A 17,382-nucleotide genomic window follows, 5' to 3' on the forward strand; every position below is an offset into this window, starting at 1 on the left:
GGAAGGGCAGTGGTGTCCTGGGAGAGAATGTGCGGTTCCGTTAAGGCGGGAGGTGGAGGGAGCTCTCAGAGACGTGGAAGTGCAGTGGGCACAGTGGGAGATGTGAGTGGTGGGGAAGCTGAGGGCTGGGGTCAGAGGTGAGGAGGCACAGAGCGTTGTGGGTGGGGGAGTGGGTGGGGGTGGGGGTGGGAGGGCTTTAGAGAAATGAAGGCCACTGTGAGGAGGCTCTTCCAAGCATCAAGACCTAATGGATCTTCCCATCATTCAGGGACCTTCCTTCACTCTGAGTTCCACTGACTCTCCCCTTTCTCGGGATTCCTTTTTCATTTTCCTGGAGTGCCCCCTCGAGTAACTTTCAGACTGGGCAGGTAGAGGCTCTTCTTTCACTGGACACATCTGACAGTGGAGCTGCTGTTTGACCTGCAGCAGCATAACTCCCTCTCTGCTGGAAGCACATGGAAGTCTTTGGCTGAGAATATTTTGCTGGACACACTCTCCTGTTGGGCACTGGGTCAAGGAGCTCCGGGCAGCCAGTCCCTCTGCAGGGGTACAGGGCTCACTCACGCAGCGTTCAGCTTCTCCACTGCACTCAGCACTGGCAGGGGCCTCCGGAGGCCGCCCGCCTCATTCAGAGAGCAGCCCAGGCGTGGCATTACAGCTCTTTAAGGCATTGCCCTGGTGTTTGCTCCAGGCCCAGTCTGCCTTTGCTGCTGGAGCTTGGGGCTTCTCCAGGGCCCCTTTGGTGAGAGCTGTGTTCACCCCTGGGGAGTAGGGCTACCTGTCCTCTGCTTGGTATCTCCACCCTCCTACCCCATCCCGACGTCTGGCCTGCTGACTGCCTTTCCTGCTTCACAGCACTGTTCTCAGGGCCTTCACACACACACACACACACACACACACGCACATCTCTTCTGTAGTTTCAGGGACAGGCTGGGTGGGAGGGACACAGCCCCCCCAGTTCAGGTGGCATTTTCCAGCTCTCCCTATTCTGGGTTCTACCCTTTGGAGATTCCCCATGTCCCTGCCTGGCAGGGTGGCTAGGGAAGGCCATGCCTTATTTGGACTGTTTGGCTGTGTAGGGCTCCTGAGCATGTGAAGTGACTTGCTCACTCTCAATCCCCGGGAAACATGAGGCCCCACCTGGGCTGTGGGACCACCTGGGCCAATGACACTTGTCGGCACAGAGTTCATCTGAAGATGCTGCTGTGTCCCCCCTGTCACCACCCTCTTTGCTGGGGAAATGGTGAGGCTTGTTAAGAGAAAACTCCAAATGCTTTCTAGACATGAGCCGAGGTCTCTGTTGGCCATGCCAGGGCCAACAGGTACAGGGATGCTGTAGTTGAGAGGTGAGGGGGTGATGATACACGTGTCCGTTTATGTAGTTACCTCAGTGGGTTGACACCTGCCAGGTGCAGGCCGAGGGCAGAGGAGCCAAGTCACTGGGGAGGAGGAAGCACTTGATTTGGGTCCTGAAAGAGGAGGCAGGCCCGGCAGGCCGTGCAGGGCAGGGAGTTCCAGCTGAAGGAGCTGCATGAGAGGCCCAGAGGCCAGCAGGCAATTCCGTCCTCAGACACCGAAGCCACAGGCTGTGGATAAGTGACTAGCGATGTGTCTGACACATAGAGTGTGTGTGCGTGCCCATATGTGTGTCTTCTCGTTTCTTTTCCTGAAAACAACAACAGTGCCCGGTCTACTTAAGTTCCGATTTCAGGGCTGTTGCTCAAACCTTCCTCCATCTGCTGATCATTGTCTGCAACTGTTGCAGAAGAATTACACCTCCTGACCTTAAAATGTTGATATTTTACCCAAAATATAAATGCAGGGATGGAGGTAGGGTGGGGACTCATGTCTTAGCATCTCCCCACTGCATGCAGAGGAGACTAGGAGGGGCCCAGGGAAGCAGCTGAAGCTACCAATCCCTGTGCCAAGATCTCCTCGTTCCTGTCACAGTCATAGACCTTCATAGTCCGATAGCTAACTCCCCCGTTTTACTGCCTGAAAAACAGAGTCCTGGGAAGTAATGTGGCTTACTCAGGGCCGTGCAGGGGGATAGTGATGGAGAATCATGGAAAATACAGGACACTGGAGAACTTTGGAAATGATCGCCTGGTGATATTTTTAACACAGAACCAGACATCCAGCTCCGGCTCCAATAAATCTTCAACCAGAGCATAGCATTGTCGACAATTAGTATGATGTACCGAGGCATTTTTGAACCACAATAAGCAAATTATTACTATTTTTAAACGTACTTCTTAGGCTCATGGCATGAAATAAGAGAATGCCTTTAAGGAAAGGAGCATGCTCTGTCTTGCCATCGTCACAATGCATGATGGAGGCCTTGCTCTCCCCACTCCACAGATGAGAAAAACGTGGCTCCAGGAAGGTGAGCCAGCTCTCTGGCCCACTGGTGGTGGGAGCAGGAGCCAGGATTCCAAGCCAGCCCCCCTCTCCCTACTTTGCCCTCCCTGGCTTGTGTTGTATCCACACTCGACCAGCAGGGAGCTGAATGAAGCACTCTGGACTCAGTGACTCATTGTTTTACAGTGAATTTGTTCTTGACATTTATGCAGAAAGTGGACTCATCTCAGGTGAGTAAGCTTGATGATTTTTACAAACGCAACGCACTGGTATAGGCAGAAATCAAACCAAATCAAGGGGAACAATACCAGGCCCCCAGGAGCTCCATCCTGCCGTACCCCCTTCCAATCACTGCTCCCGCCACATCACCACTGCCTAACTTCATCCCTCTGTGTGTTTGGACTTGGTACAGGTAAAGTCACACAAAATGTACTTTTCTTTCATTCATACTTATGTTTGAGAGATTCGTCCATATTTTTGCATGCAATTGTGGTTCCTTCATTTTCATGGTGGATTAGTATTTGACTCTGTGAAGATACACATTTATGTAGACATCCCACTGTTGGTGGATAGTAAAGTTGTTGTTTGCAGTTGGTTACCTCCATGAGTATTCGTGTATGTGCATTTGGGTGAACATGTGTACACCCGGGAGTAAAATTGCAGGCCATAGGTTCAGCTTTAGGAGATGCCTCCAGTTTTCCCAAGTGGGCGTGCCAGTTTACCCGCCCACCTGCCGCATTATGAGAATTCCAGTTGCTCCACATCCTCACCAACACTTGCTATTGTCTTGTTCTCATTTTAGCCATCCTGGTTGGCTTCTCGGAGAGTCACAGTATCGTGTTAATTTGTATGTCCCTGGTGGCTCAGGAAGTAGAACCCATTTTCATATATTTATTGGCCATTTGGATATTCATTTTTGCAAACAATGATTCTTTTTAAATTTTATCTTTAGTCAGAAAGCATTTCTGAGAATGCCTCTCATCACTTTGTTGATCATTTTGTTAACGGAAGAAACATTCAAACCTGTGAGGAATTTTTTTCTGAGTTTATCTGAGCCAAACTGTCAACAATTGCCAGGAAGCAGAATCTCAATGGACTGAGATAATGCTCCGGAGAATGGCCGTTTTGCACCTTGTTTTTCACATTACAATCAAAAGAGGAGACATAAGTGGGTTACACAAAATCCACTGGTGATGGTTTAGGGAGGAGGGAGGAAGCAAAGCGGGGAAACCTCTGGGATTGGATAAAAAGTAAAATGATAGACACTTCTTTTACTTAGCTGGGCACAAGGTAGTTAACAGTCAACGATTAACTCAATGACAATGAGGGGATTTGTGGTCTCCACAGAGCAGTGCCTGTGCTTTGAGGGGCCCAGAAAAAGGAAAATTACTTTGACATTCCAAGTTATCATAGATAGAAAAAGACAATAGGCCCAGTTAAAGTAAAGATTAACCTTTATCAGGGGAAATTCCAGCCTAGGACATGACCACTCACCATAAATTGCTTTTTCATTTTAAAAGTTTTCATTTCAGACCATCCTTTGTGGTTACTTTAGGTCTCTAGGTCTGCAAGGCCGCCAGGCAGGCCTTCCCTGAGCCAGTCAGATTAGCATGTGGCCCCTTTCGCCCACCATTTCTAAACCTTGATATTTGACAGCTCTGAGGCGGAGGAGCTGGAGGGAGGGCCCCGCGGTGCTGGCGTCCTCCGAGCTGGAAGCCCCGCAGCGGCACCAGGGCTCTCTCAGTGCACTGGGGGTTGCCATGCGGTCATGGGAATTAGGAGAGAGGATTGATATTTCACACTGAGATCTAAAGAGGTGCTCTGAACTGCAGCCCCTCCTTTCTCTCTGCCTTTGGAGTTTGGGCTCTGGGTTGATTTCAGTGATTGCAGAAGAGTGAAGATAAAAGGCCACCTTCCCTTCTGTTCAGCCCCTAATTAGGCAGGGAGCACACAGGGAGCTGAGGGTGCTGATAAGGCTGCATCTGGGGCCCTGAGGACCTAGTCTGTGCCTAGAGCATTAACGTGATTAAGAAAGCTTTTAAGCTTTGACAATGATTATCAAACTTTAACAGCTCAATTTTCCCCCCTGATATAAAATGCAAGCCCATCTCCCATCAGAAAAGGAACTGCTTGTCTGCCAGCCAGAGCCTCTCCTGCTAGCAGTCCTCCCGAGCTCTGGCTCACCAGGGCAACCAAACAAAGGCCTGGGCATGAGGGAGATAGCCAGGGACTTGGTGTTTACGGAACCTACTATATGCTGAGCGCTGTGCTAAGTTCTCTACGCTTTCTAACTCATTTAACTCTCACCACACGCCTCTAGTCCATTAAAACATGCCCTGTTCTCGGGGAGTTTACAGGACAGGAGAGGAGGGAGCCAGGACGGAAGTGCTGCCGGGTCAGAGCAATTTGTTTCAGTAGCTTCCAGCAGCTACAGAGGAGATGGCCGGAGCAGCAAGTCCGTTCATTCATTTAACCGGTGATCACTGGGTCATCCCGATCACAGGCTCAGCTGGGGCCTGGGACAGATGAGTCAGGGTCATGTCCTTTAGGAAGTTCACAGTCTCCTTGTCACTAATTCATCGTTAAGTGAATGAAACGGAAAATCCTTGCTGTTTGTCTGAATGGAGGAAGAGGGCACGTCCGGTCGGGGTGGTGCTCGGTGCCAACAGGCCCTGAGCAGGGACCGACGCCTCCCGAGCTCCCGCTGCATTCTGTGGCCCGGGCAAGGCACTGTGCACCCGTCCCGTCCTTCCATCCCGCCGCAAACCTGCGAACTGTTGCTCCGCTTTACCGATGGGCCGGGCGGTGCACAGCGGGTAGGTGGGCGGTGCACAGCGGGCGGGTGGGAGGACGGGTGGGGAGAAGGTGCGAGAAGGCACTGGCGAGACCCTAACCTGCTTCCCTCTCTTGCAGCCGAGCCCCTGCCGCTGATGGACCTGTGCCGGAGATCCATCCGCCTGGCCCTGGGCCGCCAGCGCCTGCCGGACATCGGCTCCCTGCCTCTGCCTCAGTCTCTCAAAAACTACCTGCAGTACCAGTGAGCAGGGCTGGGGGCGCTGACGGGCAGCCGTGGGCGTGCCGCTGGCCCGGCCTCTCTTTTCACGGGGCGCACAGAACATTCAGGAAGGGGTCTTTCTCACCCCGCTTCCCCAGAACTTTGTTCTTTGACAGGCCAGTACGCATTCCCAACTGTAAAAATGAATGTCTGTGGCCAACAGTATTGGCTGCCTGAGAAGCAGCACTCCCAAGTCCCGACACCGCCTTGCAAGCCGCGAAGCACCCGGGGCCTCTGCCCGGAGGAGGAGGGCCCGCCCTCCCGCCCGCTGGACTCCGCAGCCACGGATCGGATCGGATGGGATCGGATTGATCCGAGAGCCTGTTTCCATAGTCAAGAGAATGAATAAAACATTGGGGCAGGAGACTCTCTGTGTGTGCCCGGAGCAGACAGGGCCAGCGGGGGGGAGAAACTGCCCCTGAATAATGAGTGATGACAGCAGCCACCGGGTCCCCTCTGGGCCCTCACCCCTGGTAGGGCAGCCCCATACTTTAGGACTCTGCCCCGGGGAAAGGGGTGCCCGAAGGCAGAACTGGCAAGTGGCTTACCTCTTTGAAAGTCGTTTACTTACCCGTGTCAACTGCCTTCCTGCCCCCCCCCCTCACCTCCACCCCCCTGCCCCCTCCCCCTTTGCCCCAGGCACCTCTTATTCAGGGAAGCTGAGTCTCACGAATTCACCCCAGGGACAGAGTGTTTCTTTATTATTATCTTAAGTAGCAGGTGCATTTTCAGAGAGGAGTGTGAGGAGTGAGGGCAGGTCTTAGTCCAAAGGTGCTAATGGGGGGGTTGGGGGCATTGCAACCCCCTGGTGGATGATGCCCGGGGAGACTTCCGGGGGTGCCGGGGGTCTCTAGGCAACCATCCACTCAGGATGCAGCCTGGTTGCCACAAAGCTTTATTGGAGCAAATTATTTTTTCACTTTAGGAGACTTGTACGAGCTTGTTCGTTTCAAATGTGTGTGTGTGTGACGTGCTGTGTATTTATCAGCGTGGGGCCCGTGGGGGCAGCCTTGTGACCGGAAGGGTGGACGTGGGAGGCACCTGCTTCGCCTGCTCCAAGCCCGGCCCCCTCCCGGAAGGATGCTGCTGCTGCTGAGACCGCCTCCTCTGGGCATCCCGCGAGTGTTTGCCACGCGCTCTGCCCAGACTCATTTTTAACTGGAAATTGTCCCAGCAGTGGAATCTCAGAGCCCCAGACGGCACTGCCGCCCCCACTTTAATGTGAATTTGACTGATGAATGAGGAACGTTTCTAATAAAGTGTGTCATTCAGTCCTTCAGCTGTTTATTCATGCTCTGGGGGTGGGGGCGGGGCTGCTTCTGTCAACCTGGCTGGTCTTCCCCAGACACCCAGAGGCAGGAATGAGATTCCCTCTCCCTGCTGTTCTCGTCTCTTCTGTCTTGTCCCCACTTGAGCCCAAACTCTAGCCATTTGACAAAGGCCTGCCCCGGAAGAGAACTGAGCCCAGGCCCTGGGCCCATGGGAAACTGGCTGTGCTGGTGGAAAAACAGGGCAAGCTCCCGAGGCCAGGGCTGTGATGTCCGAAGGGCAGCTCTGCAGGGGTCACAGGGCCAAGCAGGGCAAACCCTAAAGACAACCATTTCGGAGTAGGCCCCATGGTGGGGCTGGGGGTGACTTTGGAAGTGACCTCGTCCCCAAGGAGCCGTGCAGACTGCTGAAGCGTTAGTGTGTGGCTTAGCCAGGCTCAAGGCCGGAGGAGCCAATCCAGACTGAGGGACGGGGCAGGACTGGCACAACTTCCACTCAGCCGTACGTACGGCCCACCAACCGGCACTGCCAAGAGAATGAGTACCGAGGACCCAGCAGCCATGCAGATATGCCCCCTCCCCCGGGGGGGGACACAGTGCAGCCTGATAAAATGAGAGGAGCTCACACGGGCCTGCGCGGAAGGCTTCCTGGAGGAAGAGGCGCCCTCCACACCTGCTTCTTTAGGGAAGACCCCTTAGGTGAGGGCAGACCCAAAGAACCAGCCATGCTGCACGCCGCCAGGGGCCATGCTCTCCCACCCTTCTGACCTGGGCTGGAGGCTGGGCTCAGCCGCTGGGGGGGTCCTTCCTTTAGGTTGTGGGAAGCAGCTTCCTGCAGAGGCCTGGCCTCAGGCTTAGGGGGCCAGAGCCCTGGTGTGAGTCCCACAGCACCGCATCAGGACATCCCCTAGTCAGCCTCTCTCATAGGCTTCACTGCCTGGGTCTGGGTCAAGGCTTCTGAGTTGGACTCTCTGGACCAGCGGTCACCAACCTTTCAGACCTCATGGACCACTGGTTGGCGACTGCTGCTCTAGACTATAACCATAACACACGTCATAGGGTAATAAATACACACACACACACACACACACACACCCCAAACCTGGGAGGGTTCAGGGGGAGTCTGCTAGTTGTGGACTTGACTGTGAAGTATAGGGTAATAAATACACACACACACATACACACACCCCAAACCTGGGAGGGTTCAGGGGGAGTCTGCTAGTTGTGGACTTGACTGTGAAGTATCTCACAGCCTTAGACACTGAGAAGTCCACAGTCCCCCGGATCTCTGCCTGAACACCACAATTGTCTGTCTCTGGTTAAACAGTGAACTCCCACGAGACAAGGACAAGGATTCCTGGATCCTCTTTTATGAGCTGGCTGACAGGGTGAGACAAGCCCGGGTGCACATTAAAATCCCATAAGGACATCTGTAAAAAGTCCCAGTGCCCAGGCCCTTCCCCAGACCAATTAAAGGCCGCCCTCCGGAGGTGGGGCCCAGCGTGGCAGCTCCCCAGGTGATTCTAATGGGCAGCCCCGCGGGATGAGCTGCTTAATTAAGCCACGCCAGTGGGGACGCAGTTGCTGTTAGTGAGAATGTACCTTCCAGGCCAGAGAAAGCCGCCCCAGCCCACCCAGCATTACCAGAGAAGGGCGGGTTCTGAATGGCAGTGTCACCGGCGCGATTAAGTCCAAAGCCAGGGAGCCCTTCCTTCCTTCCTTCCGTGATGCCGAACCGGTTTCTCTCCCAACCGGGGGAGGAAGGGCCGGCCGCTTCGGCCCTGATGCTGCACGATTCTTGACTAATTGGTTCCTGACCTGTGAGGCCCGTGGTGTGTGGGGAATTTCCCAGAAAGCATTGTCTTAATCCATCAGAATAACCCAGACTGGTAAGTACAGAGCAGACTGCAAATGGTTTGCCCTTGAATGTCCTGTTCTGAATAGAAGTTGAGATAGTGAGACCTGACTGCAGGAATGGCTTGGTCCCTGGTATTTCCAAACCCTGCTTCCTTAAGGAAGATGGTGGATTGGGAGGCTCCCCCACCCCCTTCTCTGATGGGTTTTGGGAGTAGAGAAGCCAGTGACAAGCCAGCCCTGGCTCGACAACTGTCCTCACCTTCTTTGTTGACCCAACAAATAGGGCTCTTTTCCTAGAAGCAGCCCTGGTGTTGGTTGAGCGCCCAGCCCAGTCAGCGGCTGTGGGAGAAGCAAGGTAAGCACTTCCCACTCTTCTAACCAGCATGGAGGCCTCAGTTATGCTGTCTGTGCCTGGGTATTTTTCCATCCAGGGAAGAAAATATGCTAATGATTTGCTGCACAGGGATGCCATTTGAAGGAAATAATTGCCTTTCAGCCATCGTTTTAAGCCAGAAAGTGGCTCTGTACCAGGATTGTGCCAGACCCAAGGGGTATTTCTCTCCTGCTGCCAGTATGAGCATCGGGGCCCCAAGGAGCGAAGGCACAGCAGAAGCAATGCATACAGGTGAGAAGGGCTAAGAGTGAGAGAGGAATGTTGACCAGTCTCAGGTGATGGAGGCAAGCTGCATGGAGAAAGGGTGCAATGAGGAAGGATGGGGGCCCTGTAAGCCACACAAGAATAAAGGCTTGGTCTGGGTCAGAATCCAGGAGGAAACAGCCAGCCTGCTCAAAAGGGGGGCTGAGGAGAGTTTAATAAAGGGGCTATGGACAGGGGCGTGGGCAGGGTTCAGGAAACCAGCAACAGGTGAAGCACCTGGGCTGGTATCCGTGGAAGGGGAAAACTTACCATCCCTAGGGGCAGAGGGCTAAGAGAAGGAAGCGGTAATTAGTAAAAGGAAACTGTACCTATAAGAGAGCCACCCAACTGCCAGTGCCAACCACAGCCTGGCCAGGAGGGAGCCAGGAATAAATACCCTGACCTGTCTCTTGTCCCGCCTCCCATCTTCCATCAGAGCCTCCCATTGGCTGAAACCCATGGGAGCATAGCAGGCCAGGGACCCTGATTGGTGTCATCCATAGAGGTCCTAACAGAGCAGGGCAGGGAAGGAAGGATAGTAGACCTATGGGTATCAAGAGAAGAATATGTGGTGGACTTCATCCTGTAGATCTGCTATGTTTATTTTTTTTTTATTTTTTTTTAATGGCAAAGATCCCAAACTTTAGTGTATAAATAAGTAAAAGCTAATTTGTTCCAAATGTGTGTACTAAGGGCCCAGTAGCTGTCCCATCTGAACATCAGATGCTAAACACCTGAAGCCTCTCCAAGGCGCCTTAGGCTACCATCACCATGGCATTCTTCCCAAAGTACAATCCAACGGTGTAGCAGGAAGCAGCAGGGCCAGGGCCTGGAACTGGGTTTTTAAATGCTGTTGCAGGAGCCATGGCAGGTGTGAATACTCCCACCACAGCCAAGTTCCAGCTCCACTGTGATGCCACTAAATGCAGAGTTGGGAAAAGGCGATCAGTAGTATTTTCACCATGTAGATACAATAAATGGAAATTACCTGAAGGGCAAAGATGATAGTAAACAAATCGAAACAGGATGAATTTTGAGTATTATTACCTTTGTGTGTTTTTTAACCTTTGTTTTGAATACCGCTTACTTAATGGTGAGTTTATATGATTTAATTTTTAATGTAATCAGTAACCAACTTGCAAAATTTCTGAAAGTTTAACCATCAGCTGTTGCAAGAGCCAGCTCCAGGATCCCCACCGAGGCTGTTGGGGTTGGAATTAACCGGTTACAGTTTAATTCTGATCGCCTTCGGGTGCTCCATCAACTTTGCACACATTTCACTTGGCCTATGATTTAAGTGGTCTCTTTCCTGAAGTGCCCCTCATGTACATATACCTAAGTGTACACAAAAAAAAAGGAAGGAAAGAGCAGGATCCCTAAATGTCTGTTTTCAAAAAGTTACTTCTTTCTCACTAGAAAGGCTTTGGATGCAATGCAGTATTTCCCCTGGCAGCAACTTGAGCACAGTTATTCCATCTGAGAACAGAGATGGCTCCACAGCGGGGAAAATAAAAAAAGGAAGCTGAGAGATTTGAAGGTTTTGAAGAACAAAGAATCCCAGTGTCTCGTGAAAACATCTCCAGAGAGCCGATGTCCTAGGAGCACTCACAGGAGCACAACATCTGGTCCGCGATTTCCCGTATCAGGTGGCCTCCTTCAGCAAGTGCGGATGCCCCTACGAGCTGACTGCGCACAGGGACTAGATTCTAGAATTTCACATTTCCATCTAAAAACGCACATTCCTTTCCTGGATAATGGTCGTGTTACTCAACGGCCCCTGGGACTTCCACATAGAGCCTGAAAGGATATCACTGCCACTAGCTACAGAAAAACCAACTTTTTTTTTTTTGTAAACAGAGAAGATAAGCCTTTTTTTTTTTCTTCCTTAAGGAAAATTTCTTGGCAGGTAAACCCTTCTCCTTTATCAATGTGTGAGAGAAGAGAGTCCCACATTCTTTCTAAACCCCGCCAAGATTTTCAGATGAAGTTGCCAGGACTGGTTCTGAATTATTAGAAATTTAAAACAAAGACTGAAAGTAATTCGTTTCTTGTAGAAATGCAAACAAATATTTCCAGGTGAAATGGCAAGATGTCGGGCCTGGAGGCACAGGGAGTGGTGGAGATACATACATGAAACAAGATAGGCAATGAGCTGAAAATTGTTGAAGCTGAAGAACGGGAGCATGAGAGTTTATTATAGTGTTCATTCTACTCTTACTGTTTAAAATTGGAAAAAAGAACGAGTTCTCTGCAGGTGACTTGATTTGGAAAGATGAACATTTACATCTGATCACATGAGTTAATAATCAAGGAGACTCTGACTGTTGAAATCAACTTGCCATTTCTCACCAACCTTTGAAAATAGAAATAAAATCCCCTGGTTTGATCTCCAGGTCACTAATAATTTTCTGTCATCGATGTGCTCGTCAGTACTGGTATCTAAGCTTGGAATTTAGTATCTTGTTATTTCCATTTTTAATCACTAACAAACATATTTGGGTTTTTTTTTTTTATCAAATATATTTTATTGATTTTTTACAGAGAGGAAGGGAGAGGGATAGAGAGCTAGAAACATCGATGAGAGAGAAACATCGACCAGCTGCCTCCTGCACACTCCCTACTGGGGAGGTGCCCGCAACCAAGGTACATGCCCTTGACCGGAATCGAACCTGGGACCCTTGAGTCCGCAGGCCGACGCTCTATCCACTGAGCCAAACCGGTTAGGGCAACATATTTGGGTTTTAATGTGCTCTTTTTTATCTAGGTTCTTTCATTCAGCATAATTACTATTTTTTTATTATCTTAAGTTTTACATATGTCTCCTTTTCCCCAATTGACTCCCCTACCACCACCACCACCATTCCCACCCTGGACAAGCCCCCACCGCCCCAGTGTCTGTGTCCATTGGTTATGCTAATATGCATGCATACAAGTCCTTTGGTTGCTCTCTAACCCCCACCCCCCCACCTCCCTTCTTTTTTTATAGCGGCATAGTATTCCATTGTGTAGATGTACCACAGTTTTTAATCCACTCATCTGCTGATGGGCACTTAGGTTGTTTCCAAACCTTAGTTATTGTAAATTGTGCTGCTATGAACACAGGGGTGCATATATCCTTTCTGATTGGTGTTTCTGGTTTCTTGGGATATAGTCCTAGAAGTGGGATTACTGGGTCAAATGGGAGTTCCATTTTCAGTTTTTTGAGGAAACTCCATACTGTTTTCCACAATAGTTGCACCAGTCTGCATTCCCACCAGCAGTGCAGGAGGGTTCCTTTTTCTCCGCATCCTCGCCAGCACTTGTCATTAGTTGATTTGTTGATGATAGCCATTCTGACAGGTATGAGATGGTACCGCATTGTCGTTTTGATTTACATCTCTCGGATGATTAGTGACTTAGAGTATGTTTTCATATGTCTCTTGGCCTTCTGTATGTCCTCTTTCAAAAAGTGTCTACTTAGGTCCTTTGCCCATTTTTTGATTGGGTTGTTTATCTTCCTTTTGTTAAGTTGTATGAGTTCTCTGTAAATTTTGGAGATTAAACGCTTATCTGAAATAGCATTGGCAAATATGTTCTCCCATGCAGTGGGCTTTCTTGTTTTGTCAGCATAATTATTTTAAGATGCCTCCATATTTTTATTGTGCAGCCATAATTCATTCCTTTTTACTGCTGAGTAGCATCCCATTGGATGGATATACTATAACTTGTCCATTCACCATTGATGGGCATTTAGGTTGCTTCTGGATTGGGGCTTTTACAAATAAAGCTGCTATAAATATTCACATATGGTCATATGCTTTCTTTTATCTTGGGTAATAATACCTAGGAGTAGAATGCTGGATCATATAGTAGATGTATATTTAACTTTTAAAGAAACTACCAAGTTGTTGTCCAAAGTTATTCGGTCATTTTACCTTTCTACGATGAGAGAGTTCCAGTCCCTTCACAGCCTTGCCAACATTTGATATGATTAGCCTTTAGCCTTTAGAAGTTTAGGTATGAAGTGGTATTTCTTTATTTAAAAATATATTTTTTATTTCGGAGAGGAAGGGAAAGAGAGATAGAAACATCAATGATAAGAGAGAATCATTGATTGGCTGCCTTCTGCACACCCCCTACTGAGGATCGAGCCTGCAACCCCAGCATGTACCCTGACCAGGAATTGAACTGTGATTTCCTGGTTCATAGGTTGATGCTCAACCACTGAGCCACACAGGCAGGGCTGAAGTGGTATTTGATTGAGGTTTTTAATTTATAGATCCCAAATGACTAATGATGCTGAGCATCTTCTCATGTGCTTATTTACCATCCATCTTCCTTGCTGAAATATCTGTTCAAATCTTTTGCTCGTTTTTAATTGGTGTGTCTTCATTATTAATTTTTGAGAGTCCTTTATATATTCTTGATGCACATTCTTTATCAGATGTATGCTTTATTTTCTCCCAGTGTAGAGACTGTCTTTTCATTCTCTTAGCAATGTCTTTAATTTTAATAAGGTCCAAATTACTTATCTGTTCTCTTATAGACTGTGGTTTGGTGTCTTATTAAAGAAATCTCTGCTTTCCCCAAGATCACAAAGATTTTATTCTATGTTTTCTTCTAGAAGTTTTAAAGTTTTAGGTTTTTCATTTAGTTCTTTGGTCCATTTTAAGGTAATTTATGTATATTGTATAAGGCATTGATGAAATCATAGTATTGCATATAGCTATCCAAATGTTCCAGCACCAATTGCCTTTGCATCTTTGTAAAAACTTAGTTGTCCAAATATGTGTGGTCTTTTTGTGGACTCTATTTTGTTTCATTGATCTGTTTGTGTACCTTGATACCTTAGTAGTCATTGTCTTGACTCCTGTAGCTTCATAATAATAAGTCTTGAAATCAGTTAGTATTAGTCCTCTAACTTCATTCGTTATGAAATTCATTTTGACTATCCTAGTTCCTTTGTATTTCCATATAAGTTTCAGAATCAGATTGTTAATTTTTCCTGAAAAGAAAATTTGCTTGGATTTCACTAAAGATTGCATTGAATCTATAAATTAATTTGGGAAGAATTGACATCTTAACAATACTGAGTCTTCCAACTCATGAAAAACATAAGATTTCCCCATTTATTTGGGTCTTCTTTAATTTCCCTCACAGGTGTTTAGTAGTGTTAGTGGATAAGTGTTACACATTTTTTTTTGTGAGAGTCACCTCTAAGTATTTAATATGTGTTGATGCTGGGAGCCACTTCAACCAACAACGAACAGCACTTGGCTGATAAATACGCCATCTCCTGGCGCCTGGGTGGGATGACACGGAGCTGTGCTTCCCACAACCGCCCAGTCATCCACGCAGCATGGAGCCCGGAGCGTGTAACCTGCTCATTCACACACCTGCACTGGCTCCCTTTTCCTCGTGTTCTCACTTCGCCACTTTCCTGTCAGTGACTCCTGGGATCACCTCCTAGACTGTCCCCAAATGCTCGTCTCAGGATCTACTTCTGGGGCCCAACCTAATACTCCTGGGAGTTTCTGTTCCAGCTTTGAATCCCCAACGCTCTTAACATGCGTGTCCAAAGGCAAAGGCGTGCAGACCCAGCCTGCCCTCATCTGTTACCAAAGGAAAACTACCTTTTCCTCCTTCTGAGAGTTTCCTGGTGTGAAGAGGAGACGAGAAATGAACAACACGACCCATTTTGCTGCCATAGAATAGTTACTTACTGAATACTCACTGCAGGTCCAGCTTGATCCACAGCCATCGGGAGATAAGAAAAACAAAGAGAAATTGCTGATGACCCAGACCTCAGGAGAAGAGAATCCACATTCGTGGAGTGGGAATGAATGATTGGAGATCACCTAGTCTGTGTGGTGTGTCTTCTATTCACAGCATCAAGTATTTACGGGGAAACTGGGGCTCGGAGGAAGGCAGTAATCTGCTCAGGCTGATGGCCACCAGCTCCAACCTTGGTGTGACCAGACATTTGTAGAGTTTATTACCCTGATTTGAGGTCTCTGGGCAGATAGGAGGGGACCATGGCAATAGCAGCCCCCCCCCCCCATTTGCTAGCTTTTTAAAAACATGTACTCCAACCCCACCTAGCTCTTCTAGGGAAGGTGTGGTTCAGGGAAGAAAATAATGAATATTCGTGAAATGGGTAAACAGCAGTTTACCCATTTCCTACCTGCCTCATTGCCCACCTGAGTGACCCCAGGCTTATAGGGTCATACATAACAGAGGGAATTGGTGGACTCGTCTCTGTATTCAAGTCAGCAGGGGCCCAAGTCACTGAGATTAGGGACCTGAAGGCCTCCCAGAGCCATGATTGGTGACTGTCCCCTTATTCTAACCTCCTCACCTGTAACTTGTATCAGAGGGCCTGGCAGGTTGGAGGCCATTGCTGAGACCAAGTACAGGCTGTGTTTGGTTTCATGGCTTTGATGTACGGGGAACTGGGATAATGGCGAGGATTAAGACTGAGAGGATTAGGGCTAGTACACTGAGCACCTTCTCAAACCCACCGTCTGTTTGGAGCCTGGTTTCCCTCGCTTTCCCTCTTCTAAAGGCCAAGAGCATGCAAACACTGCAATGTGAACTATGCATTAAAATTTTATACACTAATATATATTTTACTGAACTTTTTAATAACCCAAGGAGAAATGGCTTTAAATAATTCAATATGGTGTTGGCCCCGAGCTGAACCATGCTACAAGTAACCATGTATAAAATATGACACTAATATTGCATACCTTAATATAATAAATGTTTATCTTGATAATAAGCCATTTGAATTCTAGTAATATGGGAGTAACGGTTGCCATGGCACGGTCTTGTTAAGGTTTTAAATGAGACGTCAACAGCAACAGCGACATAAATGCACGCATTCACCTACTTGCTGTTTATAAATGAACCAACTGGACAGTGAATAGCTTATTCATCAATAAAAAGTTTTAAATGCTATTTATGAAGCAATTGAATGACTGGAGGAAGTGTGGTGCCAGTAAAGTATGTTCTTTCTCAGAGCCAGCTTTGGGATTTTACAGAAAGTCCAGCATAGGATGGAGGTCACCCTCCCCACACAACAAGAAGGCCATTGTCAGAAGAAGGTGCCACTCACACATAGTATGTGCTAAGTAAATTCCTTTTGGATGGATCTGTAAATGGCTACCTTAAGAAAAAGAATTTAAGCATCTGAGTGGTTTCCAAACCTGGCTATGTATCAAAACCACCAATGGACATGGCATTAAAATTCCAGATTGCTAAGCCCCACCCAGATGCAGAGTCAGAATCTCCAGCTTTGCAGCCCAGGAATCCCATCCCAAGTCTAGGGATGGGATTTAGGCCTTTCTACCTAAATTCATGAAATTTGCCTTGCGCTAAAATTTCATGAAATTTTCAGGCAGAGGATCTTACAGTTGGAAAAAAACACCCTGGAGATGATCGAATCCAACCTTTAAAGTCACACGGCAAGTGTGTGGGAAAGCTGGGACCCAAATCCAGTCTTCTGGACCCCATGCCAAAGCTCTGAACTTCTTTCCAACAAGCCTGGGCCTCCAAAAGGGGGCATGTGTCCCCAGTTGAATTAGTCAGAACTCCTTTGGTTCCAAGGGAAAGAAACCTAATGCAAACCAGTTTAACAAACAAACAAACAAATTACACGGCTTCAGGGATGGCTCGACCCAGGGACTCACATGGCCCGTGGGGACTACGCCTTTTCCCTGTTTCAGTTCTGCTCTCCTTTGGGGTGCTTCCTTCCCAAGGCAGCTTTTCCGTACTATGTGGCCTCGAAGCTTCTAGGCCGTTCCCCAGAAGTTTAACCGTCCTCGCTGCACAGGCCTTTGGGACAGCTGGTCTGATATAAAGCAGCAGAAGCCCTAGGGCTGATGCTCCGTGGTGTAGCTCAGGCCTCGTGTTCACTCCTGAAGCAAACACTGTGCTCAGAGGAATGTACGCTGAGCTATGGGTCTACCCCGGGGACAGAGGGCAGAGTCGGCCTGTGGACAAAGAAAGAGGAGGGTTAGCTCCCCTAAAAGGAAAGTGGACCACGGTACCAGAAAGTGATGGAAGCCGGGCAGGAAGAACAACAGAACGGCTGTCTCCTCACCAAGCCTGTGCCGGCAGATTGCAAAGTCACGGGGGGACTCAGGCACCCGTCCACAGCTTCTATTTCATTCATGAGGAAAGTAATTTAACGCAAGATGTTGCATTAAAACAAGCCCAGAAGG

General features: G+C 48.6%; 1 protein-coding gene across 2 annotated transcripts in view; it reads left to right on the forward strand.

The window, feature by feature from the left end:
* SPSB4 (splA/ryanodine receptor domain and SOCS box containing 4) overlaps positions 1–5,736 on the forward strand; it is a 58,737-nt gene extending 53,001 nt beyond the window's left edge. For both annotated transcript variants that reach the window (XM_028128208.2, XM_028128191.2), the window contains exon 3: positions 5,275–5,736. In XM_028128208.2, the coding sequence (XP_027984009.1) occupies positions 5,275–5,402 (128 nt within the window). In that variant the 3' untranslated portion in view covers positions 5,403–5,736. The remainder of the gene's footprint in view (positions 1–5,274) is intronic.
* The last annotated feature ends 11,646 nt before the right edge of the window (positions 5,737–17,382 follow it).

The sequence above is a fragment of the Eptesicus fuscus genome, chromosome 18 (genome assembly GCF_027574615.1).
Source record: "Eptesicus fuscus isolate TK198812 chromosome 18, DD_ASM_mEF_20220401, whole genome shotgun sequence".
NCBI classification, from domain to species: domain Eukaryota; kingdom Metazoa; phylum Chordata; class Mammalia; order Chiroptera; family Vespertilionidae; genus Eptesicus; species Eptesicus fuscus.